We start from the raw sequence: 21,745 nt of genomic DNA on the forward strand, positions 1-21,745 counted from the left end.
CCGAGCAGTCGGTTTTGGACAGGTTCCCCATCACCGGGGACCGGCTGGCAGCTGCTATGGGTTCTGACCCTACCCTCTCCCGGTTTTTACACTGTATTTAGAAGGGTTGGCCAGATCGTCCATCCGCTAAGACTTCTGATCCATTGCGGAACTACTATGCTTTGTGCTACCGCCTCATAGCTAGGGATGGTGTCATCCTCCTTTCCCCTGACAATGCTTTGCCACGTGTTGTGCACTGGGGTGTCTCTCGCACAAAATCTCTGGCACGCAGTCATGTGTACTGGCCCGGCATCAACTCCGAAATCGCACACATGGTCACTGCCTGTGTCCCTTGTGCGTCACAGGCCGCCGCCCCGAAGTCATCTTTGCCATCGTGGCCTTCACCTGAGAAGCCCTGAGAGCGTATTCATGCAGACTTCCCAGGACCATTTTTAGGTACTTATTGGCTTCTTGTTATTGACGCCCACTCTAACTTCCCTTTCATTGTCCGTTGCACGTCGCCTACCACTGCGGCAACCACCCATGCTCTAGCTCGCATTTTCTCTTTGAAAGGCCTTCCCTCTACTCTTGTTACTGATAATGGTCTGCAATTTGCCTCTTCCAAATTTTGCGGATTTTTGTGCCCGTCATGGCGTCATGCATGTCACGGCCCTTCTGTTCCATCCACAGTCAAATGGTGAGCTGAACGGCTGGTCCACACATTTAATGCTCAGATGAGGAAACTCCTGACTTCTGCTTATGATGGTGTGCTTCTACAATTTCTGGGTTCTTACTGTTTCACCCCCATGGGTGACCACAGCCCGGCTGCTCTCTTACATGGCCGACAGCCCCGCACGCTACTTCATCTTCTGCGGCCTTCCACCTTATGGCCGCGGGTGCCTTCACTTGGCCGGTTCATCACCGACGACCTTTTATGGGTATGGGGATATGGCAGGCAGCCAAAATGGAATCCTGGCTGCATCTTACGACACCGTGACCGATGTCTGTGCGAAATCCAGACGGACACGGATGTTGCAGTGCATCATTCAGACCAGTTTCGGCCTTGTGTGCCGGCAAAGCTTGTTCCGGATGCCGCTACACCACCTTCAGCTCTACTTGACGCTTGAGATACTGGAATCTCTCATTACTCACAACGCAGTCCTCTCACCATCATAGCAGTGCCAGCACAAGAAGTGATGCCACCAGGAGACATGCCCATGCAGGAACCAGATGACCAGGATGTGTCAGAGCAACTCTGCTCACCTCCTTCTTCTACGGACATGGACATATCGCCCATGTCTCCTGTTATAACAACCGGACTTGCCGCAATGGGCAGAATGGTGCATGGGGCCCCAGCAGATTCGACGCCCACATCTCCTATCATCTCGATCCGTTATCATCGGGGTCACTTCCGTCCGTACAGGAAGCCTCCTCCTCGAGACTTTACAGCCAGTCAAACAACACCTATGGACATTAGCAATCTACAGGCCACCTCCATCAAGACCTGTGCAAAAAATTCAAAGGGGGAAAAGTGTTGTGACTCATCGATCTTTCAAAGTGCCACCACACAACTTGAAGTTATAACAGCTACTACTCAGTCAAGTAGCTCCTCAGTTCACATCATGAGACTGAGTGCACAGCATTCCAGTCCTCTCCAGGAAAAATCCGTGGCAGTGCCAGGAATCAAACCTGGATCCTTCGCATGGCAGTCAGCCATGCTGACCACTCAGCTATGGAGGCGGATCCAGACCAGCACTACATTTTAAAAAAATGGTGATGTGGTATTCTGTTCCTAGTTCATCCTCCAAAAGCTGGCCTAGCTCTCCAGCATGAGCACAACCTAACAACAAAACTTTCTTTCTCTTTACTGACTTCCTTATGATCATATTTCTCAATTTATAACTGAGAGTTTTTTGTGCCCTGTCTACTCCTATATCTATGCGAGGTTCATCAGTTTCTGACTAAAGCAGCTGGTCAGACATACTTTTCACATTCACACATTCACCACAAAGCTCTCGTAGTTCTTTGTCCCTTGTGTTACCATTTGCCACTTCCCATCTCTCTTTAACCCTTCTTCCTTATTAACCTCTCCCAATCTTACCTGGCCTTGTCTAATTCAGCTTGAAGGGCAGCAATTCTCCTCTCCTATTTCATTCTCATTCTATCTCTTCTGCAAATTCTATCTAATCACTGAAGTGCCTCATTTACTTCCCCATTTCCTACGCCATACAGTCAGCCAATTGGAACAATTCTATGGCAAGACAGGCACTTTTTACTTATGATAAAAATAATATTTTACTAATAATAAATTAGTTAAATTATCAGTAAACAAGAAATCATGTTTCCAAAAATTTGGTCTAGAGGATGCTGTACGTAAACAAAGTGCTTGTGAAAAGTTTCTTAATCAAACAACTTAAAATTTACTCTCCTTTCCAGAAACACAGACTAAATAATGAAGGGCTGTTCTCTACTTAAATTGGTGAAAATAGAAAAGAACGATTAAATGAGATTAGTAAAGCAAAGGAAACCGTTAAAAGTAACCTTAAGAAACACACTAATATCCATATTGAGTACTCTGTACTAAACTTGCTGTTATTGCAATCTGACTAATCTTCTTATTCATTTTGTACTAATACTTGAAACACAGCTTCATTCTATAGCTGTCTTATCCCTAATTTCTGATCAGTTGTCATTGTTTTTTAATTTATAATTGGACACATAAGAAGGAGAACAAGTGAATAAATCATATCATGGGATGTATGAACAAGTGAAAAGTATTGGGTTGGTGCATCAGTTCATAGCGTTTTTTCCAAAAGTTTAATAAACACAGTAGATACAAATGAGAGAGATTTTCGTCATCAATAATGTATTCTCCTTCACTTTTTACAACAATCTGCTAGTACTGGGGTAACTTTTTAGTTCAGTGACTGTAGAAATCACATGGTTTTGAGGTGAAGAACTCCTTGAGGCATGTATGAAGGATGTTTTGATCTGGAAAGGAAGTTCCTTGAATGTTGCTGGGTAAAGAGCAAGAAAGGTGAAAGTCTGAGGGTGGAAGATTAGACGCATAAGGTGGGTATGGAATGACTTCCCAACCCAACTCCTGTACAGTGTTTTTTGTCACTCTAGCAGATGGCAGTTGGGCATTATCTTGGAGTAGCATCACTTCACACAGTCTTCCTGGTTGTTGTTGATGGATTGTGTCTGCAAGACATCTCAGTTGTTGACAGTAAATGTCAGGGGTGATGGTTACAACTTGTGGAAGCAGTTCATAGTGCACTATGTCATCACTGTTCCACAAGATACATAACTTTATCTTTTGTGGATGCATGCAGGTCTTTACATGGGGAGTTACTGCTTTCTTTGGGCTCAACCATTCCTTTCTTTTCCTTACAGTACTATAAAGACAGCATTTCTCAACACCAGTAATAATACAGGATAGGAATGGTCAGCTTTGTTCACGAGACAGTTGATTATGAGTAAGCAGAGGTGTACATAAGGCCACCTGTTAATTTTTGTGATTTTGGCTTAGAGCATGCAATACCCATACACCTGATTTTTGAACCTTCCCTGTTGCTTGCAACTGTCTACAGTGGTGGAATGTTCACAGCTCAACACATCTGCCAGTTCTGAAGTACACTGACATGAATTATTGTGAATTAATATGTTTAAACAGTCTTCATGAAACACCGAAGTTCCTCCTGAATGCAGAGAGTCACTAATGTCAAAATAATCCTACTTAAAATGATCAAAGCATATTTTTGCCATGCTCTGCCCAATGGCATTATCCCCATACATGACACAAATGTTTCTGGCTGCCTCCACTGCTGTCACCCCTGTATTGATCTCAAACAGAGGACTTGTTCCAATTTCTCCACTTACTCCATTTTTAATGTCCACAGCTCCACTCACTACCTGAAATGACAATACATAACCTCAAAAAGCAACAGTGAACTGCAATTAAAAAATGAGAATTAATAAATAAACCCATAGCAACCAAATACTAACATGCAAAACAAAAACACTATGAACCTATGCACAAACCTAATAAAGTAAAGGAGTATGAGTAATGTCACATTGCATCAATGTACCGGTAGTCCATATGATAACAACCAGTCAAAAAAATCTAGTCATCCATAATTATCAGTTGTATGTTGGGAACATATCAGCTGACCAAAGTTAGTGATGGGAACAATTGAATGAAAGCAATTGATTCATTCAGTTGTTGGAAAACAATCAGTTAATTCTGTTGTAGTTATACGTATCAGTTGAATTCATTCATTCTTTTGAGTGAAACTAGTCTGCGGGAGCAACCAAATGAAAACAATTGATTTAGCCAGTTGGACTACTCCTTCATTGTTTCGAATGAAACCAATCTGTTGGAGTCAGTGGGAGCAGTTGAATGAAAAGATTTGACACCGTTGCAGCTTTGCATATTGATTGAATTATTCATTCTTTCTTTTCAAGTGAAAACAATCAATAGTCTTCTGTTGGTTGAACCATTTACTTATTCTTTTAACTGAAACCACTCTTTAGTGTTTTAGCTGACTGAGCTATCCATTCATTCTTGTGAGTGAAACCAGCCTGCAATACTTTAATTAGCTGAACTAAAGCAGTGCTACATTATACTGACAGATGGTGGCCCTAAGTGAAGACATATCTCAGGGGTATGCCAAAGTTAACATAGGTAGTACACATGTTCATTTAGTGATGAACTGAATCCAGTAATTGTTCTTTCCATCATTTAAAATTGGTTCATATACCGTTGTGGATTCAACTGTTCCAGATGCCATTAACGCATAATTAATCAACCTGATGTATCATTGAGGCAGGCCTGGCATCACTTAAATCGCCGATGCCAGACAAAAACTTCAAAAACCCTGGATGTGTGTGTCAAATTGCATTATTTTCCCAGGCACAAAAAGTCTGTAGATGATAAGGTGGGCAATGGCCATGATGTTCCATGGGGAGCAGGAACATGAGAGGGGGAATGTTTTCTTGCTGGCATTTCAGTACTAACAATGCCAGTGGATGCATGCCTCCTACTGATCAGCAGATGTAAATTACACATGAGAGTAGCAAGGTTTTGTGAAAGTGCATTATAGAGACATTCATATTCAGATGTAATACTGATTTGCAACTCAATGAATAGAAGGCAAATGACATTTAAGGCATTCAGTTGTCCAGCAGGCAGGGTGGCATTGCGCTATTCACAGTTGCCCATTGTCAGCAGCTTCACATTGTCTCAGTAACGAAGTATGGAAAATACAGGTTATTCCAAAATTGTCTTTACTACTTTGATCACATATATTTAGGAAATGGGGCTAGTAGAAAAGCGCAGTTTGCGGCACAATGTTCATATGCACCTAAGATTCTAGTAGCCCCTTAGCAGAGTTCAGTGTATCAGGGTGACCACATTATCTAGAGTCAAATTTGGGACACATTAAATAATTGTAATATTATAAAAAAAAGTCCAAATTGAACATAATAAAGGCAAACTGTCACTTTAATTTGTTACAAAAAGTACATTAATTTATATATTAGTACCATCTAAGATGAAGGAATGTAAGCAGGCATACAATATTTATCAGTCATATAAATTTTCATCAGCATGTCTGTATTCTCAAAAGCCTTATGAAAACATTCAAGTTCCATAATAATTCTTTCTAGTCACTAACATTGCTTTCGTATTTCCTACAACAGACTGTGTTTTGTCGCTGTTCCATACACTACTTATTTGGGAAAATACCCTTTCATTAACAGCATACCGATATAGGTGAAATGAACATACATTTCAGGATAAATCATTTCATAATTGTTAAATCCAGGAGTCCCAAATTACTTCTGAAAAAATTCGGAGCAGAGCTAGAAAAATCATGACCACAAAAAACGGGGGGATGGATGATCACCTTAAATGCCTGCCCTGGCTGTAGCACACAAGTTATCTAAGTGATATTCCAGTTCCATGTCCTCATTAAAGTGTGGTGTTGCTACTCTGATGTGAGCTCAGAGTTCATGCAAGTCCCACCCAGTAAAAAAATGTGATGGGGATCTGCAGCACCTGGGTGTTAGATCCGGTCTGTATAAATCATTCCAACCAATATGCCAACTGCTGTAGGGTGGTCAGGCAATAACTAACATGGGCAAATAAGAAAAAAACAGCTTTACGTGTTTGTGAACATTATGCCGCAAACTGGTCCTTTCTGCCTATTTCCATGGTACATTATCAAAGTTATAAACACAATTTTGCAACATACAGTATGCACACAGGAGGGCAGCTAAGTGTGCTTGCCGCTGTGTTTATAACAGACTGAAATGAAGAAACTACCCATATTTAGGTACTAATGAATTTTTAAGTAAGGTATATTACAATCTATTTCCAATCAATAAAAGTTAGATAGGCACAAAAAATTGTTTTTCAGTAAGTAAACCATTAATACAGGATATGTCCATGTTTCACCTTTATGATGGCTTGAACTCCGCACGCTCTAGTCTGGAGTGAAGTTGACATTGCAGTGCAGGTGCTGCATTTGGTTAATGTCGAGACTCTAGGAAAAGAAATCCACTTCAGCAATGTTATTGTCAACAAATCATTGCCTCATTTACTCAGTGCGGATCAGTAATAACTGTTCAGCGTGAATTTTGTACCAGGTGTGGTGTGGATCCTCCTACAGCACAGATCATTAGATGATGGCATGAACAATTCTGAGAAACAGTTTATTGTGTAAGGGAAAATCACTGGGCCATCCCCAAGAGTCTGACACAGACATGGAATGCATCCACTGTAGAAATCCTTTTGCCGTGCAGCTCAACATGCCTCTAATGTCTCTCTGGTGTGTGTTGCATCAACGTTTACACATGAAACCATACAAAATTCAGCTACTCCAAGCTCTTCATGAAGGTGACAAAGAACAACTTGTGGAGTTCTTTAATTTCATTCTTGGCAAGATGGAGGATGGCAGTCTTCTTCCACACTTTTTCCGTGAGGCATCATTCCATTTAAATGGAAAGGTGTACTTCCATAATGTTAGATTATGGGATACGGAACAACCACATGAAGTTGTACAACATCTGAGGGACTCTCCAAAATTTAATGTGTTTTGTGCACTTTCACTGGGGAAGGTGTATAGTCTGTTTTTCTTTGCCGAGAATGCTGTTATAGGAAGCACATATCTTTAGATGCTCGAGAACTTTCTTTTCCTGCAGCCGGAGACTAATTCGAATGACTTCATTTACCAACAGGATGGGGTACCACCACACTGGCATCTGTAATAGTGGGAATTTTAAATCAAAGGATTACTGAATAATGGATCAGTTGTGCTGGACCAAATTATTCAGCCTTACATTGCTGGCCTCCAAGGTCACCGGACCTGACTGTATGTGATTATTTCTTGTGGGGATTTATAAAAGACTCTGTTTTTGTGTCTCTGTTACCAACAACAATGAATGAACTGAGACATTGCATAACATCAGCTGTGGAAGCTGTAACTCAAGATTTGCTTGTTGCAGTGTGGGAATACCACACTGACATATGCTGTGCATCTCAAGGGGGCCGTATTGAACACCTGTGTGTGTGTGGGGGGGGGGGGAAGAAGAAGAAGAAGAAGATTCTTTTTGATACATCCTGTATACAGTAATGTTTAATAAAGAGAACACTCCCCACATTAAAAGACGTCTACAGCCAATTATTTCATCTGATCCTTGTGTTTTCCTGATCAACAGCTTAGAGTAACTTTTCCTTCATTCTTTCAGCTTTCTGCTTGTCTGCATTTTCTATTTGGCATTTTCCCTTTTCTGTAGATGGAGGAATTACATATAAAGCTCTGAAGGCTTGAAATTCAAGGTTCACTTTTCCACTTCTTTGTCTATCAGTTTTGCAGTTGTTATAGTTGATATGATAATTAGTAATGGGGATTAGCAGATTATGAGCTATTTGGTTGTCTCAAGTACTTCAGTACATTGGAAAAATAAGGGTTTTTGCTCAAGTAGGGAAGCACTAAATATATTTTAATATAGCTCTAAATAATGTTTACTTATTATATTCTGTGTTCCTCAACATGAGCAAATAATTGTTAAGCCTTTTACTTCCTTGTTATTCTTGGTGCTATAATTGATAACTTATTATTTTCCAGCACTCAAGGCAAAAGTTACAAGATCAGTATTGAACAGTTGATTACATTTCTCAATGAGAAGCAACGTGATCAAAGACTGAATGAGATCCTGTATCCCCTCTATGACAAAAGGCGTGTGGAGAAGATAATATCATCATATGAGCCAGATGAGCAGACAAGGCTGGAAAGTAAGTAATGCCTCCAGTTCTTAGGAATGTGCATACTAAAAGTAGCTTCAAGCTTCCTCCACATCTCCTCTCTTATAGGCCTTCAGAGGACCACATTTCAATGTTAGTTCCTCATATTCTATTGTTTTCTCTGCAGTTACCTTTAGTAGGATCCCTTCTTCCTTTCACTGTATTGCTTTTTCCTCTCCTCACTCTTATTTTCAACCTGCTTTCTTTCCCCCCTGCCTTGTAATACTTCCATCTGTAACACTTCTTTCTAAAACTGCCCCTAAGCGTCACTCTTTTTTTAGTAAATCTTTCTTTACCTCCTCAATCCAGCTTGTAATCAGCTTCTTTTCCAAAAGTTTTTGAGAATCTGTTGTCATCCAATGCTGCTTGTGTCTGTTGTGTCTGCTTGTGTCTGTGTATGTGCGGATGGATGTGTGTGTGTGTGCGTGTGTGTGTGTGTGTGTGTGTGTGTGTGTGTGTGTGTGTGCAAGCGTATACCTGTCCTTTTTTCCCCCTAAGGTAAGTCTTTCCGCTCCCGGGATTGGAATGACTCCTTACCCTCTCCCTTAAAACCCACATCCCTTCGTCTTTCCCTCTCTTTGCCTCTTTCCTGACGAAGCAATGGTTGGTTGTGAAAGCTTGAATTTTGTGTGTATGTTTGTGTTTGTTTGTGTGTCTATCGACCTGCCAGCACTTTCGTGTGGTAAGTCACATCATCTTTGTTTTTAGCTATATTTTTCCCACATGGAAAGTGCTGGCAGGTCGATAGACACACAAACAAACACAAACATACACACAAAATTCAAGCTTTCACAACCAACCGTTGCTTCGTCAGGAAAGAGGGAAAGAGAGGGAAAGACGAAGGGATGTGGGTTTTAAGGGAGAGGGTAAGGAGTCATTCCAATCCCGGGAGCAGAAAGACTTACCTAAGGGGGAAAAAAGGACAGGTATACACTCACACACACACACACATCCATCCGCACATACACAGACACAAGCAGATATTTGTAAAGGCAAAGAGTTTGGGCAGAGATGTCAGTCGACAGAGAAGTACAGAGGCAAAGATGTTGTTGAAAGACAGGTGAGGTATGAGCGGCGGCAAATTGAAATTAGAAATTAACGGAGATTGAGGCTTGGCGGATAACGAGAAGAGAGGATATACTGAAGGGAAAGTTCCCATCTCCGGAGTTCTGACAGGTTGGTGTTAGTGGGAAGTATCCAGATAACCCGGATGGTGTAACACTGTGCCAAGATGTGCTGGCTGTGCACCAAGGCATGTTTAGCCACTGGGTGATCCTCATTACCAACAAACACTGTCTGCCTGTGTCCATTCATGCGAATGGACAGTTTGTTGCTGGTCATTCCCACATAGAAAGCTTCACAGTGTAGGCAGGTCAGTTGGTAAATCACGTGGGTGCTTTCACACGTGGCTCTGCCTTTGATCGTTTACACCTTCCGGGTTATAGGACTGGAGTAGGTGGTGGTGGGAGGGTGCATGGGACAGGTTTTACACCAGGGGCGGTTACAAGGGTAGGAGCCAGGGGGTAGGGAAGGTGGTTTGGGGATTTCATAGGGATGAACTAAGAGGTTACAAAGGTTAGGTGTATGGCGGAAAGACACTCTTGGTGGAGTGGGGAGGGATATGAAATGCAGGCTGTCAATTATGAAGTCTTTTCTGAAATTATTCATCTGGAGTGTAGCCTTGTTTGTGTTCTCCGTAGGAACACAAGGAAACACACAGCCGCAAAATAGTTAAAATTTATTCAGTCATGGAATGACAGAAACAAGAATACGGTGAAGTAATTTACATATTTCAAACACATTTAACAACTGAGCTATGAAAAAAATGTGTAAGTACGATTTACAGTAATGCATTACAATACGGTCAATGTTGACAACAGTGCTGTCTACAAATACACATGCCATGTGATTTTCTGTCAAGGATGAAGTACCTGAGAATGGACCATTTGCAAAACTAGTAGTGCAAAATACAGAAATTTAAAATGCAGCCAAGTGGTACAATGTCCTTCAAATTTTTTGAGCCTGTTGTGTCCAACAAGTAGAAAATAAACATAAAAGTCAGTTGTCAAAGTCATATTTACTGCACAATAACTAAAGGAGGTCAGACTGATGACTTTTCTTACACCTTGTGGCAATATTTGTTAATGAGCAAAATGCCAAATTGCATTGTGGGGTAGAATCCACATAAAACTATAAGTCCCAATATATTTGGACAGGTAAGTCTGCTCAGAGGTCTGAGGAAGACATGGGTATACCCTTCAGGCTGATGCAGCTTTGCCTACACATAAAATGTAAATGTATATTTTTGCCATGACCTGCATCAATAGTTTCTTTAACATTGAATAATAATGATATAAACCCTTGGGAAGCATGGAAACTCTTATCTGCCTAAATCCGTGCCCAATGATCTGCAGTATGTATGTTTTCATCATGATTGGTAAATTCTGAAATTATAATGTTACACCTCAAATTGTGTTCCCAATCAAATCAGTCAACCAACCTAATGGACACACCAATTGTCCAAGATCAGCTGTCAAAAGATATTTCCTCTATGTCTAAGATATTGGTTACAAAGATAATTATGACAGTACTACATTTTGAAACCACATCATTTGAATATGCCACTTGGTGTTTTCTTAATGTTCAGGGGCACTGGTGTAGCCAGTGTACTACGTTTGAGAGCCTTATATGCTGAGAATCATATTGTGTCTTTCATTTACTTGGCAGCTATCTGACTATTTTGATGTTTTGCAGATGGGGAGAATTTTCTTGAGGAACTCTGAGAAGTTTCTTCAGCTTATTTCCTTCCATCTCTACAACACAAAACCTTAGATAAAAAATATTGTTTATCTACAATGTATGATTCACTTCTACATCTACACACATACTCTGCAAGCCACCATACAGTGCATGACGGAGGGTCCCCTATAATACTGCTAGTCATTTCCTTCCTTTCCTGTTCTGCTCACAAATGGAGCAAGGGAAAATCAACTATCGATATGCTTCTGTATGAGCCCAGATTTCTCTTACCCTGTCTTTGTCTCCTTAGGTGAGATGTATGTTGGTGGCAGTAGGATTGTTTTGCAGTCTGTCACAAATAGTGGTTCTCTATAAACTTTTTCAGTTGTGTTTTGAAAAGAATGTCTTCTTCCTACCAGGGATTTCTATTTGAATTCACAGAGCATTTGTGCAACACAACAACAGCTGATTGAGCGGTACTCAAGAATGGGTCACACAGGTGTTGTGTATGCTGTCTCCCTTATAGATGAGCACACTTTCCTAGAATTATTCCCACTCATCTTCCCTATAACTGACCTTGCATGTTGCCTTTTGTTTTGCAATGTTATGCCAAGATATTTAACTGATGTGATTGTGTCGAAGTGTTGATAGCTGATTTGCTGATGTTGCCAAGCAAACTTCAAGCTATTTACATCAACAATGAACTTCATTCAGCTGATCCATGTTTATTCTTGAAAAATACAGTGAACTCACAAACTGGGTTCATTTTCTGAACTAAGATCAAAATTGACCAGCAGTCAGTGATATTTGTACCACCAGTCCTTACAGAAATTTTTGATCTACATGTGCAACATGCTGTGGAGCTGCACCAAGCAACAAAACAGTTTTGACTGTCTCATCCCTCTGCTGTAGGACACATACCATGTGTCAAAAAACTGCACTGCAATAACATTGATCCATAATGCTCACATATTTTGAGCTTAGAGGAATTTACTTCCAAAGTAATGCCGTGCTCCAATCCTACATTATCAAAAAATTTGTTTCTCCTGCTAAGGCATATGTTTCATATTAAAAGACATCTTTTGGAAAGGACTGTCCTCTTTGTCTGTGCTAGTCTGATTTATATCCTCCCTGTTTAATGCACTATGGTTTATTTTACATCCAAGATATGAAATTTGTTAACCTCAACTTTTATACAGTGCTCAGTTTTAATTTTTAGTTTGTCAGTAATCTCATTTCTGCTGCAGCTCATTACTTTTGTCTTTCTTTGGTTTACTCTCAACTCACAATTTGTGATCAGTAAGTTGTCCATTCCATTTAGCAGGTCCTGTAATGTTTCCTCATTTCCAGAGAAGATAATAGTGTGGCATCAATGGATCTTACATTCCTACCGTTTCAGCTTTAAATTTAATCCAAATTTCCAATCATTCTTTTATTTCCTTCACTGTTCCTTAATACACAGGTTGAACAGTCTAGGAGAAATACAGCATCTCTCCTGTGTTTGGATGCTGTGGTGTTTTCTGCCATTTGTCTCTTCCATGGAGGCTTTACTCCAGTCACTTCTGCATCAACAGCAGGCACATATGGCTGTGTTGGAATGGTTGCCGACTAAGTTGACCCAGGATCTACCATCAGTTGTTCACTTGTTGCCTATTCCTCCTCAACAGTGAATCCGCAGAAGACTGAGATGCTTAAGAGATGCCACTTCACTCACATTTCATTGTGTTCTAGATGGTCTACACAGAGGTTGGTAAGGCTCTTTTCCTATTGTGGATACTCCCTCAGATATGTCACTTACTGTGCCAGTTAGCTCCTCTGCAAGAACCAGCATCACTTACTTTTTATGATTTGTGTAGTTTACTGTCCTCCTGTCACCAGAAGCATACACATGTAGCCACTGCATGTGTTGAGTCCTACCAATGTCGCAAAAAACTGTAGCAGTCTTACTGAGCTTGGGCAGCCGAGTTTCTCGGCCTCAGTCATTAAGTGTTGATACATTGCGGATAAGTCTTAGGAGCCTTACGTGGAAACCATGGTCTGAGATGCAACCCTTCGTTTAGCCCCAGATAAGCAGGTGCATCAATGTGCCCCTCAGTTTCAGTAACATACACTGGAAGAGGTTTTTAATACTGCACACAACTGTCTGAGGTCTCCCATACCTGGGCCACCAATTAGAGGCTTGGAGTGATGTCACAGTTGTTGACAGCATGCAGCCCCAGCGCATGGAGCCTACTGCACTAGGGGCAAGAGGAGGTAGCCACAGTACAAACATGCTAACCAGGCTGACATCAACAAACATGTCATCAGCATCAGAAACAGTGAATGACTTCTTTCATCCCCCTCTTATTTTGTATAGCACAAGTGGGTGGATGGCCTGCACCAGGCAATGGGTCTCCTGGCATAAATGTAAAAGAAGAAAAAAGAGAAAAAAAAGAAAGATCAATCACATAGCTGTCATACGCTAATATCTAGCTCCCCTTCCCACCTGCACTCATCAGGTTTCATTGCATGAATCAATATATGTCGATATTCATATTGTTTTGTTATCATATTTGCCATTGTCTCCAGGCCACAACAAACTTTTCACTGAAGTGCAGGTGATTGATAAGCCATTAATCCTACAAACTAACATGGGGCCACTGTGCCCCTACTCTACTAACAGACATATACCAGGCTAGGATCTCCACTGTTGGCATGCATCAAGCTTCTGTTGGTAACCTATAACAAACAGCAGATACTTTTCTCAGACATTCACAGCTGACATAGTTTACAAGTCAGTTGTCAGGGTTATCTGTTCCGTTACATACTTGGTAGTTTATGATGTGATGTATCAGGTGCCAGACCAAGTGGTTTATCATGAATTGAATTCCTTGCGTTCTGAGTTTTCGGATCTGTTTGGCCCAAGGGGAGATTGTGCAAACAATTTCATGGCACACATCATCCTCAAACCCTCCTCCTGTCTTTGTTTTCTTCAGGAATGGCTGGTGCCATTAGCTTTATGCAACCTGGGTCATTTAACATCAGTGGAAGTGAAGAGATTGATTACCTCAGGTAAGTGGCCTACACCCTTAGTAATTGTAAAGAAGCCATCCAGTTAGCTTCAGCTCTGTGGCAACTTCAACATGACTGTTAATGCACAGGCAGTCATCGACACTTGACCCATCCAGTTAGCTTCAGCTCTGTGGCAACTTCAACATGACTGTCAATGCACAGGCAGTCATCGACACTTGACCCCTGCCTTATCCAGAGGACAGGCTCACAAAGGTGGCTGGGGGCCAATTCTTTTCAAAAACTGACTTGACTGAAGCCTACCTTCAGTTTTCACTGGATGAAGCATCAAAAGAGTTGCTTGTGGTTAATCACCTTTTGGGCTCTATTTGTATGAAAGGCTGATGTTTGGTGTCAGTAGTGTGCCTCCCATCTTTCAACATTTTTTAGATTAGTTTATGATGGTTGCCCCTCATCACATTAACTATCTTTATGATATCACCATGCTGGTGTTACCATGGAAGATCACCTTATTTACTGTTCTATAAGTCACAGTCCTCAAATGTAATCTCATTGAATGTCACTTTTACCAGCTTTCCAAAATTTTTTTGCTTCATGAAATTTCATGGCAAAGCATGTGACCCATGGAACAACATGTCACCACCATTATGGCTTTTCCCCGTCAATCTGACCTATCGGAACTTCAAGAATTCCTCAGCAAAGAGGCATACTGTCACAAGTTTATTTCCAGAGCACTTATTATCACCCACCTCTTACACCTGTTGCTTCAGAAAAGTGCTCCTTTTGTTTGGTCTGCAGCCTGTGAGTATGCCTTTGTGCAGCTTTAAGAATAATCTTTGCTCCATGCCACATCTTGCAACATTTCAACCCTGCAAGTATCTGGTCCTGGCTATGGATGGATCCAAGTAAGGGGCGGGGTTGGTCCTGCTGCATAACCATTCAGATGGTTGGGAACAGCCTATTGCCTTTGCATCAAAAACAGTCAACTCATTTCAGAAACATTATTCTTAGGCAGAAAAGAAGCTCTTCCTATTGTCTATGCCTTAAAAAAATTCCATGTTCTTGTATGGTGCAAAATTTCATTTATTTACCAACCATAAGCCTTCATTTCCCAGTTTAGCCTGTCGGGGTCCTTACCAAACAAAGCTGCTCATCAACATCAGCACTGGGTTCTGTTCTTATCCCAATACAATTATGAGTTTCATTTTCATCCTTATGTCATGACATGTGAACTGGGATGTTCTGTTCCAGCTTCCCATGGGCCCTGCCACTTACTTGAGCAGGAGGAATTGCTTTGGGAATTGCTTTGTTTTCATCTGGATATGGAGGAATAGCACAGGGTTTGATGGCTTATCCATTATCACTGGTTCCCATATTGCTTCTGCATGATGGCAGGTCCGGTGCTCTGACAGATTCTACAATAATATAACATGGGTGGCCCAGGTGTCCTCCAAGCTGGGCATCAGACCAGTTTCAGAATTTTTATGCATTGCACCATCGTCACCATTCTCTTGTCCACAAAAGAGTTTAACCCTGTGTCATGGTTCCAGCAGCTCTGTGATGGGAGGTCTGCCGCTTATTACATCAGGGTCACTGGGGATCTCTCGCACAAAACTATTTGCATGTTGGCATGTGTTTTGACCTGGAATCAAATGAGAGGTGGAACATGTTATGGCCTGTTGCAAGTGCAAGTGCTCACATCAGCAGGAGACACGTGCATTATTTTCCGCCATGGCTGGCCCCTACACAGCAATGGGAGAGAGTCCACACTCATTTGTTGGTCCTTTTTTGGAGTTTCTGCTTATTAGCAATATACACTTTTTCTTGTTTTCCTTATTACATTTGTTGTCTGTCTGTGACAGCAGATGTGATTGTCAAGGCCATGTCAAAGGTATTCTCCATAGAAGGCTTCCCTTGCACCCTGGTTTCAGGCAATGGTTCTCAGTACGTGGTACAATCTTTTAATGACTTTCGTATGGACAATGGCATTTGCCATGTCACAGTGCCTCTCTTCCATCTGCAGTCAAATGGCAAGATGGAATGCCTTGACTGATTGCTTAAAATGCAGATGTGCAAGTATGTAGATGATTTCCCTACTGAAGAGGCTCTCATTTTTTAAGCTCTTACAGAACGGTGCCAGTTGAGGCCAAGAGTGCTGCCAAGCTTCTGCATGGCTGTCAGCCACAGACACTGCTCAGCTTCTTGCTGGTGGGCAAACATCACCCAGTGATGCCAGTTTTGTTGATGTTTGTCTCTGACACACAAGACTGGGCTACAGCATTTGGACAGTACCCTCACTGGATTATGGCCATCATTCAAAGCCAGCACGGTCATTGTGTCTTCACGGTTCACACCAAAGATTGTCTTATGGCATTCCACCAGAACCTGTTGCATCCTGGGGCTGAAGGCCGAACACCTCACCACATTCTTCACACCCCTGGCTGATTCGAGGATCAAGCAGGCCTGGTCGTGTCCACTTACCCTGACAGTTGGGGCTTCATCAGCTTAAACAGGGGCTTTGCTCCCTACAACTGGTGCCAGCACCTCCCACTGCACTGAGAAGATGCTGCTGTCAGTGGGGACAGAAGATGCATCTCCATCACCAGAGCTTCTCCTCTTCGGTTTGCCATTGTTGCTGCCCTTGCCATCGCTCATCATTGTGGATTACAACATCCAGATAGCTCCTACCCCCTTGCTGCCAGTCCTGTGCACCAGTCACTCAGTGTCCAAGAGTGGCAGGGATGCTCTTGCCCCACTCACTTTCATATGTGTGTGCCAGTCCTGGTGGATTGAGGAACTTCTTATGCCTTTGGCTGCTGCCCCTGGCACTACCATGGACACCATGGATGTCTCTTCAGTCATAGCATCTCAGACACCAATGTGTGGTCTTACCCCCACAAGGAAGGAAGTGGCTTGTACCTTGCTGGTTACTAAACCTACTATCTACAGTTGGACCGCTATGGCAAGCATTATGCGCACTGACACACACTGCATGCTCACAGCTACTTGAGGTGGCCACCAGGGGAGCACAGTCACCAGCCACCGTGATCCAGTCCACTGTGTGCATGCAGCACTACACCAGTGACACCCAACATGGATAGGGTCTTTATAAGGATAGGCACAGCTCTTTGCCCAGAACTAGTAGTGCAGAATGAAGTAATTTAAAATACAATTCAGTGGAATAATGTCAAACGTCTTCTTATTTACATGTTTTTACTATTTTTGCTCATCAGTGTGTGGCAGTTGTCATAGCAATGTAAGTGCATGTTCAGGAGTTAAAAATATAATTTGAATTGTGTAGTCAGTGCTACGCAAAGTTTGACACATTTTTGTCAGTCTTGATCAGTCATTAACGGCTGCTGTCAAAGACTATAAACTGTTCACAGCAAATAATGCCTGTGAAATTCCTTTAAACTTTTTCACACTGATTGTAATTGTGTGTGTGTGTGTGTTTTTCTATGGTTGACAGTAAATTTGTTTTCATAAAATTAAAGGATTTTGCTGGAGTATTTCTGGTTGCTAATTTTAGGTAAAGTAGGTAGAGTTTCAATAACATGCAGTTTTGACACACATTTAGGATTTCTGTAAGGTATGCAAAATGTAGCTGTTTAATTGTTATGATAAAGCCAGTTTTATAAAGATTTGCAATTTCACCTGCTGCAAAAAATATTTAATTTTATTGTCTACAATACAGCTACCTCTATATTTTGGTGGTATTGTAATGTTGAGGTGTATGTGTTTCTTGTAGATATCATTTTTGAGCAAACTTCAGCAACAGGTGTTAAACTGACTGACACTTGCTTTTTTGAATTTCATGGTTTCAAGAGGCTATATTAATTTTAGTGACTACTTACAATAAATCTCTGACAAACTGGTAGTGGAGAAGCAGCAGAGGACAATCTCAGACTTTGTCAAAGAAATTACTTTGTCAAAGAAATGTATTTTGTGTACTTTTAGTGATTAGATAAGTCATTGGTGCCACATCGAGTGTGTTCAAGCTGTGAGAAAGGGCCCCTGCTTCCTATGCAAATTGGACAGACATGCAAAAGAAAGCAATGATCTCAAAAAATAAGGATAATTACAATGTCAAAATTTGGAGGGGAAAACATACTATTTGATTCAAAGGTGGGCGTAAGAAAGCTTTTGCCTCTACTTCGCATAAAACATGATATTTTGATATAATTTATTAAAGTCCTACCAGAATATGGTGACACTTTCAAGTGTGTGTCAAGTCAGTTACCATGGTTGTGGTAAGTTATGAAGAGAGAAAGAGGTTTTCATCAATCCTGATGTTTGGAAACCAACAAAAGACAAAACAGTGAAGACAAAATGAATGAAATATAAAGGTAATCTCGGTTATCCTTTACACAAATTGCCAAGAAGTTTCTTGGCAGCTTCAGAGACTTTGTTTATGAGAATTAGTTAGAAACATGCTGGATAATTCCAAAGTATTGGATGCTTCAATGAGCTTGAGGCTGCACTTTCTAGACTCCTGCATCAGTTTTTGTCTAGGAAATCTAGATGCTGTGACTAAGGAATAGGTCCCCCTGCGGGTCCAGGGGTTAGAATAGGCCCAAGGTAACCCTGCATGACTTAAGAGGCAACTAAGTCTCTCACTTTTCAGCCCTACAAGTCCCATTTTATGGTCTGACCTGCCACTTTCCAAAGTCTATAGAACTACGGGCCATTTGGGGAAGAACACCTTACGTGATGCCTAAGTTATCCATAGTGCCCATAGATTCAATCTCCTGAACCTCTTGTCACGGATTTGCATCTCCACCTGCAATTCAGCTACTTAAGCAAGGACACTTTCCAGGGTATGTCATCTTCTTCTCTTGTCTCCTGTCCTCTTTCGCCCTTACAATAATATTGGATTTCTCTGCACCCAATATCCAGCACGGTAGCCAGTCCGTTGTGGTGGGGCCATCATGAAACCATTTGGTGGTAGCCCACTGGAAACACAGGGATTGCACTGCTGATGCCTGAGCTGTAAACTCCCCACATATGCCAAGGAGTAGATGCCTGTCTTCCTGAGGCATCAAGACTCCCCGCAACAGCCATCATGCCAGGTGGCCTTTGCTGTGGCTAGGTGGCGCCCATGGGGAGAGCCCCTGCTCGGAGTGAGTGGCATCAGGGTGGACGACCCGCAATGAAGAGGACTGTCATCTCTTGCTGGTGACCGTACGGCACCAGCAGTCTCTAAGAAGAGCAGGATTGGGTACAATGCTGACAGATATAACCCTAAATCATTTCCCTCTTTCTCTATACAATGGGAGGAACAAAAGACTATAGAAAAAAAAGAGGCATATTCGCCTTGATGTTTAGCCTGTAGCGGAATGGACAGGGTCCTTTCGACTTACAAAGCCTCAATTTATTGTTGACCATCTTGAGGATAAGTCTGGGGAAGTGACAGCGCTGTCGAAGATGAGAAGTGGTGCAGTCTTGCTTGAGACAGCATCACTCGCTGGGTGATATTTCTGTTTCTGTCACTCCCCATAAAAGCCTCAACATGGTCCAGGGGATTATTTTCCATAGCGACCTCCTCTTGCAGTCTGATGACGAGCTCCACACCAGTCTAGAACGGCGGGGTGTTCATTTCTTCCGGCGCATTTACAGGGGATCCAAAGACAACAGAGTTGCTACTGATGCCTTCATCTTGGCCTTTGAAGGTGATTCATTGCCTGGAAAGATCAAGGTGATGGTTTATTGCTGTGACTTAATGTTATACACCCCTCCCCCTATGCAGTGCTTTAATTGCTGGAAATTCTGGCACGTCTTCCCGCTGCACTTCCAGTGCTGCCTGTCAAGACTGCGGACGTCCACTGCATCCAGATATTCCATGTATACCTCGTCCCACTTGTATCAACTGTAGAGAGAACCACTCCCCCTGCTAGCCAGACTACACAGTACTCCAAAAGGAGCAGAAAATCGTGGAGTACAAGACCCTGGACTGGTTGACTTACAAAGAGGCTAAACGTAAATTTGAATGATAACACCCCATTCGGTTGTCGTTCACATGTGCTGCAGCTACATTACCATTGCCGTCACAAGTATCAGTCGTACCACACTCTGTTCCATGAACAGTGGGCCCTCTGGGCTTCCAGAGTACATTCGCACCCTTGGTGGTAGGGGGAAAATCTCCTTCCGTTGTTCCCAAAGTACATACTTCAGGAGCAAGCCCCCCCTCCCCAAATGGAGGGGACATCCGTCCCATCCCTCCAGCCAGAGAAGCAACAGCCTCCTCTGTTGTCTCCACTAATGCCACAGCAGACACTCTACAGTGGCTAAAGAAGCCAAAAGCTAAAAGCTGCTGGCTGAAGAACTTCATGGTCTTCCTCAATGCATGAAGCTATTTCAGAGAAGTCCTCCTATCAAGTTCCTAAAGAGAAGCAAGAGGGCAAGCAAACAAAGAAGTCTGCTAATAAATAGGATCCTCCTGTGGCCCCAACACCACCACTCTCTACCAATTCTGCAGCTGAGGATGAGGTGGAGATCTTAGCATCCCCTGAGGACAGATCTCACTGATGCCTCATCCACAATAGGAATGGATACAAATACTCAATCGGTGGCAGCAGGTCACCCTGAGGCGTAACCTGCCTTCTTGCTTGCTTCATGCCTTCCCAGCCTCATGATAACGTCATCCTCCTATGGAATTTCTGCAGTTTTTTCCACCACGTGACTGAGCTATGGCAACTGTTAAGCTTTACACCTGCTTGCTGCATTGCCCTCCAGGAAACCTGGTTCCCAGGAATGTGGACCCCCTGCCTTCCGTGGCTATAGGGGATATTGAAAGAACCATAGAGACTGTAATAGAGTGTCAGGTGGAGTTTATGTCTATGTCCTGAACTCAGTGTGCAGTGAACCTGTGCCCCTTCAAACCCCTCTTGAAGCTGTGGTTGTCAGTATAAGGATGACACAGGGACTAACTGTTTGCAACATATATCTTTCTTCAGATGGTGCAGTATCCCTGAATGAATTTGGCTGCACTGATTGATGAACTCCGTAAATCTTTCCTACTTTTGGGAGATTTTAATACCCATAACCCCTTGTAGGGTGGCACCATGCTTACTCAGTGTGTATACAACCCGGGACAAGCGGAAAATCTGGGAAAACCTGGGAATTTTTTCATCCGGTAGAAAACCAGGAAAAATCAGGGAAGTTTTCAGAATTCCAGGAATTTTTCATTGTTTTAGCTTTCAGTTAAATTTTTCTAATTTTGACTGGTAAGAATTGATTCTCTACCAAAGTATGTTACTGTATCCTGCTACTGGAGAATGATACTGCAGCAATAAAGTATAAACGAGAGGAACAAAAATTAATATTTGAGTGGCAAAGGAAATGCACCATTTACAACAACAAAACACTGTGCACGCACAAGCGTCTGCAAATAGCAAAAATATGTCAAAGGCCTTAGGGTGAAGACTATGTAACACTTAGTAACAGTAACCTGTTTTCTATGAGCGTGATGTCACAACTGTTTACATTAGGTTCTTTTGACCAGTTGCCAGCGGGCTCATGTGCATGCGCAGTTGACTCACATGTGAGCAGTACCTTCTCCTGCTTCCCACTACTTGAAGTGTGGCTGTTAGTTGTATTGGCAGCAAGCAGCCAGGTTTTAATTTGAAAAATTTTTCTTGCGCTGCCCTAGCTTCCAGTTTCGCGCATCCAGTTCTCTGAGTTGTAGTGGGGAGGGGGTTGGTCTCCTCCTGA

At 42.2% G+C, this 21,745-nt stretch overlaps 1 protein-coding gene across 1 annotated transcript in view; it reads left to right on the plus strand.

Annotated features, from left to right (window-relative positions):
- LOC126094937 (1-phosphatidylinositol 4,5-bisphosphate phosphodiesterase-like) overlaps positions 1 to 21,745 on the plus strand; it is a 524,263-nt gene that overhangs the window by 202,493 nt on the left and 300,025 nt on the right. The window contains exon 8 of the mRNA XM_049909585.1: positions 8,112 to 8,278. Within this exon, the coding sequence (XP_049765542.1) occupies positions 8,112 to 8,278 (167 nt within the window). The remainder of the gene's footprint in view (positions 1 to 8,111; positions 8,279 to 21,745) is intronic.

The sequence above is a fragment of the Schistocerca cancellata genome, chromosome 8, assembly GCF_023864275.1.
Source record: "Schistocerca cancellata isolate TAMUIC-IGC-003103 chromosome 8, iqSchCanc2.1, whole genome shotgun sequence".
Lineage (NCBI taxonomy): Eukaryota > Metazoa > Arthropoda > Insecta > Orthoptera > Acrididae > Schistocerca > Schistocerca cancellata.